Here is a 20842-nt window from a genome sequence, read left to right as displayed (position 1 = left end):
CTGGAATATCTGGGTTTATGACGAGTTACACCTGTGACTTCTGACACACCTCTTGCAGAAGCATATTTGATGTATTATGTCTCAGTCTGCCTTTTCAGCCCACTGAATGCAGAATAGATCATTATGAACTGGGCTTTTAAAGCATTATCATCATCAGAACCCTTAGCACAAGCTCTACCTTCATAATAAATGCTTGGGGGCACAACACGGTCTTGTTCGTGGCAGGAACAGCGTGGTAATGGGCAGATCTCTAGGGCTTGTGCCTCTAGCGTGACAGAGACAATCTGCCCAGGGAACTGGGCGTTCCACTCAGGCATCAAGGTCTGAGCTCTCACCATCTGTACGGGAGCGATGAAGATGAGAAATTAGAGGAAGCAGTTGTTTCCATTGATGGGTTCTCAGTCTGACGAGAAGGACAGAGCATGAAACAAAAGCAGACCACTCACCCAAGACCCATCAGAACCAGAATTAATGACTTGAGACCGGATGAGCTAATGAGAAACGTTTTTGTGACTCCACTCACGCTGAACACTGCTACTATCATCTTAGGGTCTGTCTTTCATGCATATATAAGTATGTCCTTGGTCTTTCTTTCTAAGTTTTCCATAACCCAAGTCAACTTAGTAAACTCTGCGTTTGTAAACCGAAATAAAAATATTAAGTCAACCTTAAAAATGCATTCCTGTAAGTAGCAGGTGCAGACAAATACTGCTTGATGATGCCACTTAGACAGGGGACCTAGAATAGTCAAATTGATGGCGTCAGAAAGTACACTGGTAGATGCCAAGGTCAGGATGGTGGGGAGGCAGGGAGGATGGGCCCCGAGTGTTTAATGGGGACAGAGCTTCAGTTTAGGAAGCTGGGAAATCCAGGAGATGGATGACGGTGAGTGTCGCACGACAGTATGAATGTGCCTCTGAGCTGGACAGTTATATGGTAAAAACAGTATGCTTTATGTTATGTGACTTCCACCACGATAAAAAGAAAAACATTAAAAGATTTTAATGACAAGGAAATCAAGTTGCATTTCCGCCTTTCTTGTTAGCTTTGGTGTTTTTCCTTCTTTTTTAAAAAAGTCACATTCTATCGGAGTGTAGTTCGCTGTGTAACTGGGGCGGCATTGCTCCTCCGAGTGTCTTGAGGGCGAGCCGGGCGGGCGTGGAGGCTCCAGGCCCCCTGGTGGCGGAGAGCTGCTGCCGCGCCCCCAGGCTCCCGACCTCTCCTCTTTGCAGATGTCAAGCCGTCCAACGTGCTCATCAACGCCCTGGGCCAGGTGAAGATGTGTGACTTCGGCATCAGCGGCTACCTGGTCGACTCCGTGGCTAAAACCATCGACGCCGGATGCAAACCGTACATGGCCGTGAGTACAGTGCCTGGGGTGGCGTTGTGAGTGCAGCTGCTAAACCCTGCCAGGAGACACGACCCGGGTGGCCAAGGGGGGAGCATTGAAATATGCCCAAGGCACAAGAAGTATCTGTACCTTCTTTCTTCTCAGATATCTCCTGTCTAAAATCCCGAGTCCCTTCCTTCCCTTATATTAAAAAAAAAAAAAAATCAGAGGAAGAGGTATACTCTTTGAAAAAGCATTACATAAAGCTCACCCAGTTTTCCACTCTGGGTTTCAGGGGTGTGCTGCCTTCTTTGTTGAGAGTAGAACAGAGAGAAGAATTTCAATTCCCCTAGCAAGTCCACTAGGTTAGTCTCGAGGGAGCCTCGTAGCTGTGAAGATTCATTGCTCTTGGCAGAGACCTTGGGATTCCCTTTAAGTTAAGGGACTTCTACTGTAAACATTCTATTTGGAAATGAACACGTGCTTGGAATTTAAAAGCTTTGTGGCCACGATTACCTAAAAGTGGTTGAGGTCTGTTAATACCAGACAGTAGCCCAGCGAACCTTGCGGATTGTTTTTACTGAGTCTGGACTGTTGGTATTTTATTCATTTATTTGGCTGCCTTGAGTCTTAGTTGCAGGGTGCAGGCTTAGTTGCCTTGCAGCCTACAGGATCTTAGTTCTCCGACCAGGAATTGAACCCGTGTACCCCGCCCAGGAGGAGGACGCTTAACCACTGGACCGCCAAGGAAGTTGGCGGTCTTTTAAAGGAGGAAACCTCGAGGCGGGCAGAGTAATGGTATGCTGTATAGCATGCTCTTTGTGAGGCCAAACTGAGGTTGCTTGTGAGTTGTGAGGGGACCCTGATGCATTGTCGTCTCCAAGAAGAGATGTCTGCAAACCCCGTGGAGACGTCGGTGTTCACCGTCGTGAGTGAGCCTCCTGGCCTGGGAGGCGTGTTAACAGCTCACTTGGCGGCCACTGCCACCCCACCCCCGAGACTTTTCTGAGCCAAGAATGTCATCTCAGTTGTCTTTTTCTGTCTCCTTTCCAGCCCGAGAGAATAAACCCAGAGCTCAACCAGAAGGGATACAGCGTGAAGTCCGACATCTGGAGTTTGGGCATCACCATGGTAGCCTGTGATAATAATTGTGGACCGGGGGCAGGGGGGTTGGGGCGTGAGGCCGGGGTGGGGTGGACCTCAAGAGCAAGAGGTGGACGCCTTTGAAGCTGATCTGAGAGAGCAAGATTTTCTGCAGAGCGGGGTGGCAGAAACCCTGAGCCGGAACCGGGCAAACCCCAGTTCTCCCCATTCTACCTCCAAGGAGGTGTGTGCCCTTGAGGGACTGATGGAGTCACACCGACTGTCTCGCTGTCCTCAGCTGTAAAACGAGAGGGTCTGGCTGCTATTCCTGAGAGCTATCCTTATGGTTTAAATTTAAACTACTCTAATCAAGCATGCAGAAGCCTAGGCTACTCCAAGAGCACGAATCTGTGCGGACCTTGATAGGGCTTTTAAAAAAAAATTTGTTCTATATTGGAGCATGTTTTGTTAGTTGCTAAGTTGTTTCTGACTCTGCAACCCCATGGACCCCATCCTGCCAGGCTCGTCTGTCCATGGGATTTCCGAGGCAAGAACCCTGGAGTGGGTAGCCATTCCCTTCTCCAGGGGATCTTCCTGACCCAGGGATTGAACCCAGGTCTCCCGCATCGCAGGCAGATTCTTTGCCCTCTCAGCCACATAGCTGATTAACAGTGCTGTGTTGGTTTTGGGTGTACAGTGAAGTGATGCAGTTACACTTGGCATCTGTTTGTTTCAAATTCCTTCCCCTCTTGGGTTATTACAGAGCACTGAGCAGACTTCCCTGTGCTGTCCCACAGGTCCTCATGGGTTGTCTGTTTTAAATACAGCACGTCCATCCCAAACTCCCAATCTCTGCCACCCGTCCTCGACCCTAATGTGGAGAGCGTTGCTATCCCAGGCATGGGCTCAGCTTCTCGGAATATGGTTATGAGAGAAGGCTTGGCTGTTGACTACAGGTGTAGCCCCAGCACATACTAACAAACAGGCTAATTTCCTCAGGCACAGCCCTGAAGTCATATGCAGTGAGAGCCTGATTTGTAACTGCTGATCGTAAATTCTCAGTGTATCACCGAGGTCTGGAAGGACCGGTGGTGGTCCTGGTTCCTTCCCAGACACGGCAGCTGAGTAAATCCCGTGAGCTATTTCACATCCTTGCCCAGAAGGCACGTGATCTTGTAACAGCAAAGCGGCCTTCACTCAAGGCCAAAAACAGAGCAGCCATTTGGCCCAGTCTGTTTCCATTCCCGCATGTGACCAGCAGGTGGCAACAGAGGTAAGCGTCTTCGGGCGAGAACTGCCTTTTAGACCAAACGTTTGAAAACCTGGCCGCTTTCATCCTGAGGTTGCACACTGCTGGCTCTGGGTTTCAGTGAGGCGGTTCTTCAGTCGCTCAGTCGTGTCCGACTCTCTTCGACCCCATGGGCTGCAGCACGCCAGGCCTCCCTGTCCATCACCAACTCCTGGAGTTTGCTCAAACCCATGTCCACTGAGTCGGTGATGCCATCCAGCCATCTCATCCTCTGTTGTCCCCTTCTCCTCCCGCCTTCAATCTTTCCCAGCATCGGGGTCTTTTCAAATGAGTCAGCTCTTCACATCAGGTGGCGAAACTATTGGAGCTTCAGCTTCAGCATCAGTCCTTCCAGTGAATATTCAGGGTGGATTTCCTCTTAGTGAGGACCCGCTTTTACAGGCTTGAGGGGCTGTCTCCCGGGCGATGTCACCCCTAGCTCCGGGACGTGGAGGCACGCTGCTAGCGAACATGGCATCACTGGCGTCCCCTCTGCACGTTTCACCCGACTGTCCCCACCCGGTTGCCCTCCGGCTCTCCTGGGACGACGTGGATGCCCCCGCGGATGCCCCGGGAACACAGTAGCCCAGAGTCAGCGCTCATCTCCCGTGTTCCTCTCCCCTCCAGATCGAGCTGGCCATCCTCCGGTTTCCCTACGACTCGTGGGGGACTCCTTTCCAGCAGCTCAAACAGGTGGTGGAGGAGCCGTCGCCGCAGCTGCCCGCAGACAAGTTCTCCGAAGAGTTTGTTGACTTTACCTCACAGTGGTAAGAGGGCCCGCCTCCCAGAAGCCGGGGTGAAGGCGGACGGGGTCCTCCTGACTTCCTCCATCGGTCTCATCCACGTGCCCACGTCCACCCCCAGTGTGGATGGATTGTATCCTGTTGCTAAGCAACAAAGACGGCTCTTCCTGGTCCCCGCTGAGCTCAGAGCCACAGGGGGGAGTGTCCCTGCTCGGTCATTCTAGCCCAGGTCCAGACGGGAGATGGGCACTGGGTCTTTGGGGAACTCAGAGGAAAGGCCTTAGGGGAGAGTTTCTGGAGGAGATATATCCCGAGCTGGGACCAGGCGAGGTGTGTGCCGGGGAAAAGGGAATGGAGGAGGAGAAGGTGTTCCCAGCGGGAGAAACCTCATGCACACTCTCACGGGAGTGGGAAACTCCTTCACAGAGGCTGAGCCATTTGATGTGGACCAGAGCGTAAGGAGAGAGTTGGGGGACCAATGGAGGGCTCGGGTGGAGAGTAGGTACGATGCAAAGAATTACCCTGGGTGAGAAGACGGAGGCTACGTTCAGAGCTGCCCTTAGGCACCTGGACGTCTCGCCGAGTGATTCTGGTGTTTTAGGCGGACTCTTAGAGAAGACGTGCTCCCTGCTGGCTCTGCTTGTCCGGAAGTGGACAGTGGACGGTACCGGCTGGGGCGGGGGCACGTCTGAGAAGGAAAAATAAAGTTGGAGTGGAGAGACAGAAGGAGCGGTACTGATGCTGTGAGTTTGTTTTCATGGGAGTCGCTGGTGCAGTTGAGGAAACGAGGAGAGGGGATTGTTTGCTCTGGAAAACCTAGTGATTTCCGTCTGCACGGGGCCCAGGGCACCTGACATGACTTGATACTGATGATCATTTATACCGCTGGAAAGACGGTGCCGTGACGGATGGCAGGCGGTGATCCTGGGCGCCCGCCGCGCAGCTGTGAGCTGAGGCAGAGGCCGTCGGAGATGCTGGGAAGCCTGGGTGTGGTCACTGGGGATCCGGCTCTGCTCACTTAGCGCCAAGGAAGGGGCTGCCGTTCTGCCGCCCGTTGGAGAGGCTGGCTTCCCCCAAGGTTACCCTTCCTTGGCCTCCAAGCACTTTGGAAGAAGCATTCTGAATGCAGCTTTTACTGGAAAACGTGGTAACACCAAGCGGCTGTCTGTTGCTTGTGAAGCAAAGGCCCCTTGGGTTTTTCACCAGCTCCAGGCCTGTCACCCCTGGCACTTTCCCCTAAGGATATATGAGGCTGACTTGCCATTGTTTTTGTTTTAGTCTTGGCTGAATGGCCAGAGAGGCTGGCGTGATGGGCTGTGTGACGCTCGCCTGTTGGGCGTCTCTGGATACTTATCAGTGCATCCTCTGGACGCCTGGGTGGTGTCCCCTCTCTGCTCTCCTTGACTGAGCCACCAGGTGTGGTGGTTACACCTGCCAGGCTGAGATGGCATCAGGATTGTGCCTTCTGGTTTCAAGAACCTGGAGTCTGTTGTTTGTTTTCCTTGTCTTCGAGGTCACGGAGGAAAGGGATGATTCGTCTTGGATGGTTCAGACCCATCCTTCTCAAGAGGGGTGGTGAGGAGGAAGGATCTTATTTAAGGAAGCTTTTCAGACTCTCTGCCTCATAACCTTTCTCCCACCTCCCGTTTCCCCAAGATTTTGGGAACTTCAGAAAACTTTGATAAGAACAAAGCTGGTATGAAAAGCTTGACAAAGCCCAGTGGCCTGGTGTGAATCACCAGTTTAATCTAAAGGTTCTCAACTCCGCTTGCCAACTTTTAAACATAACAGACCTTTCAAATGTGCACCACGTACTGCTTGGCCTCAGATATTCTGATTTAATTGGCCTGGGAGGGGGTGGTCCTGAATACCCGGGTTGATCAGATGTTCTCACATCATTTTCCTGGAGGGCTGGGGTCAGAACCCCTGACTTACGCCTACGATCTGTGGACCCGTTGTCAACTGCCTCCTGTTCAGAAAGCTACTTCTCTTATACAATTTATTGAGTAATCATTCAATTACTTTATCTTTCATCGATTTTTCTTCTTACTTAGAACTTCCCCTAGAGTCAGAGTGTTAAAGCTTTTCACAGGTTTTATTTTTTTAAATGAAAGCCTTGAAAAAGTAAAAGTTTCCTAATTTTAATGTTTGCACGTGTTTGTGAAAGTTGTAGCTGCCTGTGTGACTGCTGTCCGGATCGCAGCCTGGCCGACCCTGCCCGCAGGACACAGGGCGTCTTCATGGCCGTCCCCACGAGGCTGCCTTTGCCCGATCGTTTTCTCCCAAGTTAGTCCCAGGAGCTGCATTCTCTGCTGCTGTGCTTTCATCCGGGGCTTCTGCCTGGTGGTCACACCCCTCTGGTCACTGCTGGTCAGCTGACAGTTCTTGTGGTTGTTCAATCGCTCAGTCGTGTCCGACTCTCTGTGACCCCTTGGACTGCAGCACGCCAGGCCTCCCTGTCCATCACCAACTCCCAGAGCTTGCTCAAACTCATGCCCATCGAGTCAGTGATGCCATCCAGCCATCTCGTCCTCTGTCGTCCCCTCCTCCTCCTGCCCTCAATCTTTCCCAGCATCAGGGTCTTTTCCAAATGAGTCAGCTCTTCACATCAGGTGGTCAAAGTATTGGAGCTTCAGCTTCAGCATCAGTCCTTCCAGTGAATATTCAGGGTTGATTTCCTTTAGGATGGACTGGTTGGATCTCCTTGCAGCCCGAGGGACTCTCAAGCCCTCAAGAGGCTTCTCCAGCACCACAATTTGAAAGCATCAATTCCTTGGCAGTCAGCCTTCTTTACAGTCCAACTCTCACATCAGTACATGACTACTGGAAAAATCAGAGCTTTGACTATATGGACTTTTGTTGGCAAAGTGATGTCTCTGCTTTTTAATATGCAGTCTAGGTTTATCATAGCTAGTCTTCCAAGGAGCAAACATCTTTTAATTTTGTGGCTGCAGTCACCGTCTGCAGTCATTTTGGAGCTCAAGAAAATAAAATCTGTCACTGTTTCCACTTTTTCCCCTTCTATTTGCCACGAAGTGATGGGACCGGATGCCGTGATCTGATTTTTGCGGTGGAGCAGGGGCACTTACCTGCTATCACTCTCCAACTTATGACCTGATAGAGCCCAGGGTTCTGCTGGTATCTTTCTTTAGCAGTAACATCAGAGGGAGTGAGGTGCAGAGAGAAAAGAAAAGCGAGTCAAGACATTTATTCCATATGAACTTGAAGAAAACAGCAACAACAGAGATTTCTTACAAATCCTTCCTTTCTGTGCTTATTTTCAAATAAGCACCAGCGAATGAGATTTTCTTACTTTTTTCTCCTACACGTGGCTTTCTTTTTCTAATGTAATTTCGTTTATTTGTCTGTTTATTCCTGGCAGTTGCTGCTCGGGCCCCTGTGGCTTCAGAGCGCGGGGGCGCCTCTCCGGCTGCGGTGAGCGGGCCTCTCCCCGCGGTGGCCTCTCTCGCTGCGGACCAGGGGCCCCAGGCGCGCGGGCTTCAGCAGTTGCAGCTGGAGGACCCGGGATTGTGTCTCCCGGGCTCCAAAGGGCAGGCTCAGGAGTTGGGGCGCACACGGGCTCAGTGCCCCACGCCGTGTGGGATCTTCCTGGACCAGGGATCGAAGCCGTGTCCCCTGCTCTGGCAGGCGGATTCTTCACCACTGAGCCACAGGGAGGCCCGCGTGGCTTTCTTATCTCAGGAGACACTGGCCGTTTCTCAGCAGAGAAATGGAAAAGTCTTCCACCCTGGTCCTGCAGAAGGTTTCACAGAGTTTCTGCAAAAATGGAATCTTGGCAGGCTTGCATTCTTTCACCATAACCTCTTTCAGCTGGACACAGGCTTGGGGAGTGAGAGGAGCTCCCTGGAGGCCAGCTGAGCCGAGCGCCCCAAAGCCCGACTTCCTTCCTGCTGAGGCTCAGGCCTGTTTCAGAGCTCAGTGCCCTGTCCCCCGGCCCGAAGCCCCTTGGTGGCCAGAGACCCGCCCAGACGCTGGTCCTGTCTGACTCAGAGAAACAGGCGCAGAACAGAGACGATCAGATATAGTTGCTGGCTTGTTCAGGAGGGACAGTGCAAAGAGGCCCTGGGTATTTACGTAGCTCAGGACAAACGTGTGGCTCGGGAGGCGAGCAGTGGTTTTCTTCTGCGGACGCTCCCAGGAGTCCTTCTGGGAAACGGTCAGCTCGGGGGGGTTCAAAGGGGCAGAAACCCTCGGCTCAGCACAAGCCTGAAGCTAGCAGTTCTCAGCACGGCATGAAGCCGCGTCTTAGTGTCAGCTACGGTCAGGAGTGTGTGCTGTGGCATTTGGAAGGGGAATTAGGGCAGTTAGCTAATTGCACGCTTGAAAACGACAAGCCACTTGAAAATTCAAAAGTCTGACTCGGATCCAAAAAGAAATTGGTGTAGCTTTGAACTCCACAGTTGTTATTTTGTACTGAATTTCAAGTGCTTCCTATTCAACGTGGAAAATTTGCTTTTCTCCCTAACCTCACCCTGAGTATTTTGCTATTCTTAGCCCGTGTTTTGAAGTGTTCTTGATTTAAAAGGTGGAGAGAATGGGTTGTATCAGTTATATTAAATCAATAAACAGCCTCGGTGCGCTGTGTAAATATTTTCCGTCAATACTCTGCAGTAGTGCTTGTACATTTTGAGCTTTCTAATCAGAGCCCATAAGTCAAAAATAACCTGTTCACCAGCAATCTTTGAAGTTTTAGGAATTCTTTTTTTAGAAGATAAATCTTGATGTGTGGCGGAAGCCAACACATCACTGTAGAGCAGTCGTCCTCCAATAGTTGTGTTTTTTCCCATACTTCTCAAAAAAAGAAATAAAGATAAATCAAAGTTATTGTTGGGGAACTGTCCTGGGCATTATGGGATGTTGAGCAACAGCCTCGGTCTCTACCTATTAGACGTGAATTACGGCCCCCAACACCACCAGCTGCGTCAACCAGAAGTGCCTGCAGACGTCTCCGAGTGTGCCTTGGAGGGCAAAACCACCTGCAGCTGGGAACCGCTGGTGGAGCCTTCTAGAGGCTCAGCACGCAGGCACACGAGGCGTCATCAGTGGGGGCTGGAGGTCGCCTCGTTTCGCTCAGACACGCCTTCCCGCGCCAGCCTGGCCGTGGCGTTGCTGGCCTGCTTTCTCCCGCATTCTCGCTTGAGCCTCAGTTGAGACGGAGCGCTCTCTCTCCGGCTGTCCGGGCGGTGAGGTCGCTGGGTGCTGGATCCACCTGCAGTCGGCAGCTGTCCTGCGTCTCAGGCTCCCCGCCCTCCACTGCAGCACTGCCTGGAGTCCCTGGGGAGGCTGCTCTCGGCTGTTCTGCTTCAAAAAGCTTCCTTTTTTTTTTTCCATTTCGAGTTTTTTTCCAACCCTGAGTGTTTCAGCCGTTTCCATCTCTGGCTCTGCATCTGGGCCTGCCCTCGATCATTGTTATCTCTGAGGAGCGGGGCTCACGGCACACCTCACAGGTCTCACTTGCTCCAGGTGATCCATTAGCGCAAATCCTGGCCACCTAATATTCCGTCACTTTTTGAGTTTCTTCCACGCCAAACAGACGTCCTTTCCATTCGTGGATGATTTTAGGGCCCGTGGGCAGAGGACTCTGCAGGTTGCCTCCCAGATCATACTTTTCAAAATCATCCTTTCCTCCATTCTGTAACCTGGGATTCCAAGGCCAAATAAATTCTCTTTTCTCTTCCATTTTAAGGCTGCAGGTGGATGGAGGGGTGGGTCTCTTCTCTCTGGGGTTTTATGACTGTTGCCTCTGGTATCAGGTGTGATTAAGAGTTCTGTGGGCAGACAGCTGGGTGGTGGGCGCCCCTTCACGGCAGCACAGGCCCACTGGGTGTTTCTAAGAAGAACCCTTGCTGAGTCCACGGCCAGCGTGCTGAGTCCACGGCCAGCGTGCTTTCTCGGTCATCAGCCGAGAGGCCGTCAAACAGCAGCGTGCCTTAGGCACATTCTACGTCTGTAGCGCTTCCGTCTCAAGCAGGTTCAGCAGGGTGCATATAAAAGCAGATTGTACCTGCAAGGGGATCAGAAGCAGAGAGAACCAGCTATTGGAGACAGTGAGAAGATAACAAATGTGATTTAAGAAACACCTGCCAATGTCTTTGCAAGAAGGGATGGATTGAAAGGTGTTTTGAAGGAACGTGAATATGTATTTTGATATATAATAAAAGCTAGTTTTTATGTCTTTGGTAAAGAAACAGAACGAAAGTAAACACACACACACCCTTACCCTTCCTGTTAAGGTACAGAGTGATTTAAAACATCGTTGGTAAGTGTAACTGAAGAGGAAAGTCAAGGCCGGAGATTTATGTTTTCAGTACATTTTTAAAGATGGTTCTGTTTAGTCTTCTGCAGGTTCTGAAATCCTAGTCTAGTGGAAACACAGATGGTTTCTAGATTTTAATGTGTTTTTTTTTTTTTCCCTTTAAGCTTGAAGAAGAATTCCAAAGAAAGGCCAACATATCCAGAGCTTATGGTGAGTATTGTTAGGGGTGTAGATGAGTCCAGACTAACAGTTGGAACAGGCGAAGTGAATGACATCTAAATTATGATCTGGACTCCCCTGGTGGGCTAGCAGTTAACTCTCTGCCTTCCTAATGCAGGGGGTGCCGGTTCGATCCCTGCTCAGGGAGTTAAGATCTGCCTCGTGGCCAGAAAACCAGAACATAATACAGAAGCGATATCGTAACAAATTCAACAAGGACTTTAAAAATGGTCATCAAAAAAAAAAAAAAAGGTCTTCTAAAAAAGAATGTATTATTAAAAAAAATGCAGCCAGATACCATCTCACATCTGGAAGGTTTGAAAGCTAAGAGAGGAACTCTGGGGAAAATGCGGAGAAAAGAGGCTCCCTGGTGGGATGTGAGCTGGTGCAGGCAGGATAGAAAACCTCACGAAATTAAAAATAGCACCATCTTATGATTAATGATTCCACTTCTGGGCATAGATATGAAGGAAATGAAATCACTATCTTGAAGAAATATCTGAACCCCCAAGTTCACTGCAGCATTATTTATCTTGGCCAAGATGTGGAAACAATCGGAGTGTCCATTAATGAATGCATAGATAAAGAAAACATAATACATATACACACGCATACACAATGGAATATTACTCAAGCATTAAAAAAGGAAATCCTGTTATTTACAACAACTTGGGTGAAGCTTGAGGGCATTATTCTAAGTGAAATAAGTCAGACAGAAAAAGCAAATACTGCATGATCTCACTTAAATGCGGAATCTTAAAAAAACAACTTACGGAGCGTAGACTGGTGGTTGCCAGGGGTGGGTGCGTTGGGGGAACGGATAAAGGTGGTCGAAGAACACAAGCTTCTGTTTAGCAGATGAGGAAGATCCGGGGGCATAACGCACAGCGTAGGGACTAGAGTTAACAGTACTCGACCGTGTGCTTGAAAGTTGCCAGGAGATGAGAGAGCAGACCTGGATGGTCTCAGCAGACCCCGTGGATTTTCAGTTCTTCTGGTTAAGCTTGAATTTAAGTCTGAACCACACGTCGACTGGGTGACTATGAATAGATGCTGGGAAGAGTTTGAGGAGAGACGGACTGGGCATCCTTCTTGGCCATCTTTGTCCCCTTTAAAAAGGCAGCCCTGGGGTTTTCCTGATGATCCAGTGGCTCAGACTCCGTGCCTGTACTGCAGGGGATGTGGGTTCAATCCCTGGTCTGGGAAATAAGATCCTGAAAGCCTCGCAGCGTGATCAATAAATAAATAAATAACAATAAACCAATAAAATAGAAAGGCAGTCCCGGGACTTCCCTGGTGGTCCAGTGGGTAGGACTCTGCATTTCCACCGCAGGAGTCACGGGTTTGATCCCTGGTCAGGGAACTAAGATCCTACATGTCACTCGGCGTGGCCAATAAATAAATAAAAATGTTAAAAAATTAGCACAATGAAATATAAAGGCAGCCCCTGGGGACTCAGCATTCATCTGACACCCACAGTTGAGGCAGAAGGGGAGATGGGTCATGCTTGAGAAAATCTCAGCCTGCCGCATGTTTGGGTTAAACAGTTCCTCTCCGATTATGTCGATAATAGCCAGTCAGGGGCCTTTTCAATCCTAGCTACTTTGTCTTGGAATCCTTGTGCAGCCCCCAGAGCATTTTAAACTCTGATTCCACATAAAGTGCAACCCGCATTCAGCGGTTCCGGGGGGGGTGGGGGGGGCTTCTGTCCTCTTGTTTTAAAGGTGCCTTGTTTGTCACTGTTTTTTTTTCAGATAAAAGTATGTTTTTTATGTACATCTGACTATTGAAAATGCATACCATTTTTCCCCCCTTCCAAGTGACTTCTTATCAGAGGTTTCAATGGCGCACACCTGAGAAAAATTGCTGAGTCCTCGTTTAATGCCCTTGGGCAACTGATGTTGAATCTGCCTTTGCAGCCTCTCCCGGCCCCGTGGGCGCTGGCGGTCTGCACATTAGTGCTTCAGGGCCGTGCGGGTCACCCCCCGGCCTCTTACAGGGCAGTCGTCTTCCTGGCGCTCGGGATGGACTTGCCTTGTGAGGTCACGACTGCCTCCTGCTTTCCCGTGGGATTGAGGTTTCTCAGTGGAAACTCTGACTCCAAATGCTTCGACTGAAGCCTCGGGAAAACACATGTTGAGAGGCGATTGTTGAGGTTGTAGGAGTTGGTGAAGAGGTAGAAAGGAAAGAAAAAAAAAAATCCTCTTTCCAGGTGAAGAACAGTATAATTAAGGCCCCAACCCAGACATGTCCCTCTTATAGAAAGCCCAAATGTTTTGTTCCCTGTTTGGGTTGAGGCGTGGACAGGCTTTAAGGTCATCTCATTTGCTTTCTCTTTCAAGCTCCCACTGGGGGCTGCAACTGAGTGGGACTTGTTCTTCGGGGTAGGGGGCCAGCCAGCGTTTTTGTAAAGGATTATTAGATAGACAGGGTTTGGGCTTGCCAGGTGACTCGTGGTAAACAAACTGTCCATGCAGGACACGCAGGTTCGATCCCTGAGTCGAGAAGATCTCCTGGAGAAGAAAATGGCAACCCACTCCAGTATTTTTCACTTGGAGAATCGCATGGACGGGGAGCCTGGCGGGCTACAGTCTGCAGGGTTGTAAAAGAGTCGGACAAGAAAGACAGACAGTAAATCCTTCAGGCTCTGGGGGCTGCTGGGACAGCTCGACTCCTCTTTTAGCATGAGAGCTGCCATATCCAGTGGGTAGACACAGGAGTGCGGCTGTGTGCCGATAAAACTTTATTTCAGAAACAGGCAGTCCGCTGGGTTTGGCTTCTGGTCCATCAATTGTTGACCCCTGTCCTACCTAGGTGAAAACCACCAGAAACAAAACCCAGGTGACTCAAGTGATGGTCCAGGGAGGTGATTCTGTCCTCTGAATGTCCTGGGATGTCCTAGATGGAACCACATTGTTAAACAGAGACGTCGTTTTGTTGCTGAGTTGTGTCCGACTCTGTGACTTCATGGACTGCAGCTTGCCATGCCCCGCTGTCCATGGGATTCTCCGGGCAAGAACACGGAAGTGGGTTGCCATTCCCTTCTCCCGGGGACCTTCCCCACCCAGGAGTCAAACCTGTGTCTTCTGCGTTGGCAGGCGGGTTCCTTACCGTCTGGGCCTCCAGGAAAGCCCTCTGCAGGGCTGACTGACCTCCTAAACCGTGGTCTTGCAGGGGAGCTGGAGACTCTTGGTGCTGGTGGTGATGCTCCAGGCAGGGTGTTCAAGTTCCCCCTGTACCTGGCCCCTCTTAATTAATGAATTAATGGCCACGCTGGGTCTTTATTGCTGCGCACGGGCTTTCTTCAGTTGCAGAGGTCAGGGGCCTCTCTTCGTCTTGGTGCATACGCTAGGGCACGCCGGCTTCAGTAGTTGTGATGCAGATGCTCAGTTGGCCCGTGACACACAGGCTCTTCCCAGACCAGGGATCGAACCGTGTCCCCTGCGTCGGCAGGCGGGATTTTTCACCACTTGACCAGCAGGGAAGTCCAGTGCCCTCCCTGCCACCCCTTCTGAGAAGCCCAGCCTGGGTCTGTGGTCTGGGGGCGATTCCACGGTGTCTCCTCTGCTGTCTCCTGGCTGCTATCCTTGCTATTCTTAGTCGGTTGCTTCTGGAAGGGACTGGTTCCCTCCCAACCTTTTATAGCCTCAAAACCCACAGAAGGAGACACGTCACACTGTCCATGTCCACACGCCCGCCTGCTCCCCTGCCGCAGCCCTCGCTCCCACGGTGTTTTCCCGGCCTGAGAATAAGCCGAAAGGTGCCTGAGGAGTTGTTTTTTTTGTTTTTTTTTTGAGACTTCAGGTCCGGTTATTGAATTCCATCACAGACCCAGGCTGGATCCCCTAAGCTAATAGCCACCCGCCGACCAAAAGACAGGATGGGGCTGGCGGGCGTGGGGAGTAGTCGCTGAGACTGGACAGGTCCTGTTTTGATAGTGAAAGGCTTCAAAGTGCGTGACAAGATCTCTAAATGTCGAGAGGATGTGCGAAAGCTAGTAAGCACGATGGTAAAACACTTGGCAAGGGTGCTGTGTAAGTGGCTAGTGATCAGAAGTAGTCCTGCCCTTTATTCATCCAAGGGGCTCCAGAGGCTGCCCCGGCACCTGGAGGTCTGGTTAATATCGTGGGTATGAAGCACCCAATGGCAAAGCCAGAAAACCTCTCTCTCTCTCTTTTTTTTTTTTTTGAGTCACTGTACTTCGTGGTGACCACTGACCTTATTTGGGGCTTGCTTTCTTTGTTCCTTTCCTCTTTGCATTGTTTTCTAAAACGTCCATGGGTGGGCATTCCAGGTTCCCACAGGGCTGAGTCATCCAGCCCTCTGCTCTCAGGTTTAAAACAAATATAGTTAGAAAGCCTAGAGCTAGGCAACACGCAGGCTGTGAACTAAAACCCTCAAAGTCAGGGGAAGCGGCGTGAGTCACCGACATGTCTGTGTGCAGAAATGCTCATGTTTAGCGGTTGACGGGTCCCTGAGAGGAGCAATGCCCCCAGGCAGTTGGGAGGGGACCCTGCCAGCTCAGGCTCTAGGTTCTGCCTGGAGGAATTGTCCTTTTTGGTTTGATCAGTTGGTTCTGATTGCAGTGGGAGGACTGTGGACCGTGAGCCGATGTGTCCACTTCTAACTGGAGGTGTGAGGTTCCTGGGTGTCAGCCAGGCGCTTCCTGTCATGGAGTTGAGCTATTTGAGGAGGATGGCCCTGGGGCAGAGCCCGTGGGTTCGTTTCCTTCAGAATCATTTGGAAACGCGTGGCTTCCTGCGTTGGACCATGCTTCTTCCCCCGGCGAAGAGCAGGACTTGACATCAAGTTTACTAAATCTGAGCAGCATGTGCACAGACCACCTTTTTGCTTCTTGATTTTTAATCTCCCAAGATGAATTTTCTCCGCGCAGACCTAGGGTTGGGCAGGCTACTTTATTTTCCACATGGATCAGGTCATCGTCGAGAGACATAAGGATCACTTGTTATCAATGTGCTATGTGTAGTGGTTCAGCCGTGTCTGAGTCTTTGCGACCCCACGGCCTGTAGCCCACCAGGCTCCTCTGTGCATGGGATTCTCCAGGCAAGAATACTGGAGTGGGTTGCCATGCCCTCCTCCAGGGGATCCTCCCAGGGATCAAACCCAGGTCTCCCACATTCTTTACCGTCTGAGCCACCAGGGAAGCCCTGTTATCAGTAGACGTGACGTAAGAAGTAACGCTGTTCGCTGTTTCGGTGCAAACCAGTTCTCCAGTGTTAAGCGCAAGCAATGCCCGTTCATTATTCCCAAAACTGGCTTCTCGTTCTACCACTCACTTCTTGGGAACTGAATGTGCGTAAATCTCTAAAACGTCTTATTATTTTGCTGCCTTGTCTGAAGATTACTTTCTAGGTGCCAGGGTTATTTGTAAACTGAATCTCTGAGCCATCTTTGCCCTTCCTTGTATTTGCCCATTGATGGGATGTATACGGGCTTCCCTGGCGCCACCAGAGACAAGGAACCTGCCTGCCAACGCAGAAGCCGTGAGAGACGTGGGCTTGATCCCTGGGTCGCGAAGATTCCCTGGAGAAGGGAATGGCAACCCACTCCAGTGTTCTTGCCCAGAGAACCCCGTGGACAGAGGAGCCTGACGGGCTACGGTCCATCAGGTAGCACAGAGTCGGACACGTGCTTAGCACCTGTGCATGGGATGTATATAGCCTGGTTACATATGTATATTTTAAAGCAGTGGATACTCTGTCATGGAATCAAAGCAATACCAAGATAGGAGGAGCAGCACCTCAATGACATCTTTAAGAAGTTTGCATCCCTGAGTGTGTACTTGGTTACTTGGTTTGGGAAGGGGTGGAAAGGATCTAGTTTAACCCTGATAGGGGCACTCAATTTGTTAACTAACCAGATCTGTCCGTTGCTAATCTCACGCGTTGTCAGAGACCGGTATTAACAGCAAGCATTTTTCTTTTCTTCACCAGCAACATCCGTTTTTCACCCTACATGAATCCAAAGCGACAGACGTGGCATCTTTTGTAAAATCGATTCTTGGAGACTAAATACCATGGACTCCATCGGTTGACCCTCCTGTGGATTGGTGGGTTTACAGGCTGATGTTCACTAAAGCGCCAATAGAAACTCATCTTTGAGATAATTTAACCCTGCCTCTCAGAAGGTTTTTTTTCTCCCCATTTTCTCTTTTTTTCCCCCTCCAAAGGGGGCCTTGGAATCTATAGTTATAGAATGAACTGTCTAGATGGATGAAATATGATAAAGCTTAGGACTTAAAAAGGTGATTAAATATTTAATGATGTGTCATATGAGTCCATAAGCTTTTCAGACTTCTGTTCTTCACGAAACGGATGCATTGGTAAAAAGGTAAAAAAGGTGCTATGGTCATGATGAAATTGTAAGTAGATCTGTAGTCTGTCCCACTTATTATTTTAATATTTATGTTTAAGCGCTTGGTTGACAAGATTCCATTTTATGCTAGGAGTGGGGAGACAAAAGACAAGATTGGGTTGGCAGTATTTATAGGCTTTTTTATTTTTTAAGTTCGATCGTGTCTGTGGTCCAGAAGAAATTATTTCATGCGCATCTTTGGGATTCTGATAAAAGCATCCACCAGGAGCTCACGTGGAGTTGTGGCTGCTGCTGCGTTCCTCAGTTTCTGCTCCACCCGGGGTCATCACCGCATATTCCGGTGACGCGGCAACGTTGCCTGGTCATACACTATTTTCCCAACTTTGGAAGACACAAAATCACTCTTGTCACAGCTCAGAGAGTCACAGATCTGACTGTTCTGTTGGCCTGTATGGTGTAGTAATAGTGGAATGTGGTTTGCAGCGTGGTTTTCCATCACCTATCTACCCTTCTATGTGTGTGTGACATCACAAATCCTGCGAAAGGCTATTATAAGTAACATCCATCCTTGGTAAGGAGGAGGTTTGTCAGTCCTGAGGGGCAGTTTGTCTCCGCGCGCAGAGAACCAATGCCTGCCTCTGCCGTGGCCTCCTGCAAAGTGTGCGCCCAGGGACTGCCTCTGTCCTGTCATCTTGCTTCTTCTGGTTTGGTTTTCTGTTCATGAAAGAACCTTCTGGTAAAGGGAGGGGCTGCAGTAGAAGAAAAATAAAGGCAGGGAGCAGTTTCTTGGTGAGGTGGGAAGATCGTGGGGCGCAGGCTGAATTCTTGGACTGACAGCTGAGCCCGAGGGGCCGCCTCTGGTGGGGGCTTGCTGCGCGGCGGGAGGCTGGCTCCGTGATGGATTCCCAGCAGGCTCATGAAGCAGCAGAAACTCTTTCTCGTGGCCAGAGACACCCATGGGTTCTCTGATCTGGGGTCTGGGTTCTTGGAAGGTCAAGGAGTGAAGTGGTCCACAGGGAAGATACCACCCGTGACAGCCGGGAAGCATTGCTTTGGGATGTTGTGTTAATACCAAGCTACTCCTGCAGCACAAGGACAGAGGGATTTTATTTTAAAAAGAGAGTTGAAAATTTTTCCAAAGAGAACACAGTCTGCTCCTTTTTTTGCCTCAAGTTCACAAATAGGGAGACGGCATTGTTCCCTTGAGCACTCCAAGTGCAGTCCTGTCTCTTTCTTTTGGCTTTTGAAGTGCAGTCCTGTCTTTCTCTCTCTACATTTGCTCCTTGTTCTCAGCATCCGGCTTATGCCCAGAGAGAGGAAGGCATGTCCGTCCACTTGTTCATCTTCGTTTCCAAGACACACCTGTTTGATAAACGTCCAACTCATCTGCTTTGATGCTGCTCCTGTCTCATCTTTTTCCAGCCAGAAAAAAAGAGAATTATCCCAGTGGTCATGGCCATTCACTTTCCTACCTTCTTTTCTAAATCTGAAAGTTTCTGTCTTTGAGATGCAGAGGGGAGAATCACAAGAATAACACATCCATCTTCTTAAAAAGAAAATAGAAAAAAAAAAATCCGAGGCCATTTCATGACAGCTTTTGGTGAGATTTTTAAGCAGAACGTCTCTCTGGTCAGGCCTAGGTGACTCTTGCCTCTTGTCCAGTGTGATTTTTCCTTTGAAATATTCTTAACGAACCGTGTTCCTCATGTGTTCACCTCTCCTGTCTGTGAGCCCAGGGCCTGAGCTTGCAAACAAGCGCCCTGGGTGGAGAAGCAGTGGGTGGTGGCTCTCAGCCCGGATGCAGAGTGGACTCACCGGGGCCTGTGAACACTCATACCACGGGCCCAGAGGTCCTCGCTGAGTTGGTCAGGGTAGGACCGGGCAGCTGGCACTTTTCACAAGTCACTCATGTGTTCTGACCTGCAACAGGGATGAGAACGCTGGCCTACTCCCCACTGAAGAGAGATGGAATACTGATTTGAAATTTGGGACACCTTTTCCCTGTAGAAGCAGTGTGTTCCATGGTGATTGGGTATCTTATATCCTAACATAGAATGGCCTATTAGCCTTACAAGTCTAAATTTATTTTTTTTAGAACTGTTATAAGTTCTAATTATAACTAATTAGTTAAGAATTAGTTAATCTATATTTAAGTTGATATAATTTAGGAATCTCATGTACATACACACATACATATGTGTGTGTGTGTAAAGAAAGAGAGAAGATATTCCTATCCAGGGATGATATGCAGAATAGTGGATTGGCCACAAAGTTCATGCCAGTTTTTCCATGTGCTCAGATGTGCTCAGTCGTGTCTGACTCTTTGTGACCCCGTGGACTGTAGCCTACCGGGCTCCTCTGTCCTTGGGATTCTCCAGGCAAGAATACTGGAGTGGGCTGCCACACCCTCCTCTAGGGGATCTTCTCCACCCAGGGATCAAACCCAGGTCTCCCACATTGCAGACAGATTCTTCACTATCTGAGCCACCAGGGAAGCCCGACAATACTGGGATGGGTAGCCTATCCCTTCTCCAGCAGATCTTCCCGACCCAGGAATTGCACCAGTGTCTCCTGCATTGCAGGCCAATTCTTTACCAGCTGAGCTACCAGGGAAGCCCAGTTTTTCTGTAAGATGTTTGTTATATGATAGAAAAATCCAAATGAGCTTTGTGGCCAGCACACTATTTAATGTGCTACCAGCATGGACTATCTGGATATCAGCCTTGCCTATATTTATCAGTGTATTAGAAAGCCCATATATCTCTATAAAGGAGATAATGTTCTTTTTTCCCCCAAGTCTACTTGATTTGGTGTGACATAATTACCCATATTATATAGATTTTATAAAAATATCCATCTCTCTCTGTATTGTTGACTTCAGAGCTATGCCAAAAATAATGGGAATGACTTTTAGGACAGTGACCACTTATGTGTATGTATCATCACTGCCCTTTAGAGGAGTCACCTTCAGGGTTACTTTCTAAAATATTTTGGTCGCTTCTCTTACAGAAAAGGCTTCAGTATCCATTTCCTCTCCCATACGTGTAATCTGTGGAATGCTAACTACTCCTTACTGGTTTGTTTCTTTTAATAAAAATCCTTACCAGGTATTTTTCCCTCTTTGTTTTACCTACTTGGTTTTTCAGACTTAGCATCAAGTAGTGTTTGGCAAATTCTAGAAGGCAAATTGCCCCCCAGAACTGGAGTTTTACCATTAAAACTTAAAAAATACATATTTTATTGATGTTTCTGGTTAAAAAAAATCTACTTCCAAGGAGCCTGACCTTTCATAACCAGTAAAACTTTTCAATGTCTTTTGAAGAACACCATGGACTCTGAAGATAATTTCAAATGTAGATTTCTCAAAAAAATGCGTGTTGTGTTTTTTACGCAAAGTCAACCTTCCTGGAATAAGTATAGAGCCTCCCAAGGGCGACTAAAGGGGAAAGAACTCACACAGGTGTGTGTATATGATGACAAAATATCAGTAAGATTGTCCACAACTTTCCACCTAGCGAGATCCACCAGCCTCTGTGGGGGAACCATCCATTATCCATCCATTATTC

The 20842-nt window shown here is 49.3% G+C and overlaps 1 protein-coding gene across 3 annotated transcripts in view; it reads left to right on the top strand.

Moving 5' to 3' along the window:
* MAP2K6 (mitogen-activated protein kinase kinase 6) overlaps positions 1-17241 on the top strand; it is a 106024-nt gene extending 88783 nt beyond the window's left edge. For all 3 annotated transcript variants that reach the window (XM_043905685.1, XM_043905687.1, XM_043905686.1), the window contains 5 exons: positions 1233-1360; positions 2384-2461; positions 4329-4468; positions 10886-10931; positions 16895-17241. In XM_043905685.1, the coding sequence (XP_043761620.1) occupies positions 1233-1360; positions 2384-2461; positions 4329-4468; positions 10886-10931; positions 16895-16972 (470 nt within the window). In that variant the 3' untranslated portion in view covers positions 16973-17241. The remainder of the gene's footprint in view (positions 1-1232; positions 1361-2383; positions 2462-4328; positions 4469-10885; positions 10932-16894) is intronic.
* Positions 17242-20842: the final 3601 nt, after the last annotated feature.

This window comes from Cervus elaphus, chromosome 5 (assembly GCF_910594005.1).
Source record: "Cervus elaphus chromosome 5, mCerEla1.1, whole genome shotgun sequence".
Taxonomy (NCBI): domain Eukaryota; kingdom Metazoa; phylum Chordata; class Mammalia; order Artiodactyla; family Cervidae; genus Cervus; species Cervus elaphus.
The sequence above is the reverse complement of the archived record's forward strand: the minus strand, read 5'-3'. Positions and strand labels throughout refer to the sequence as shown.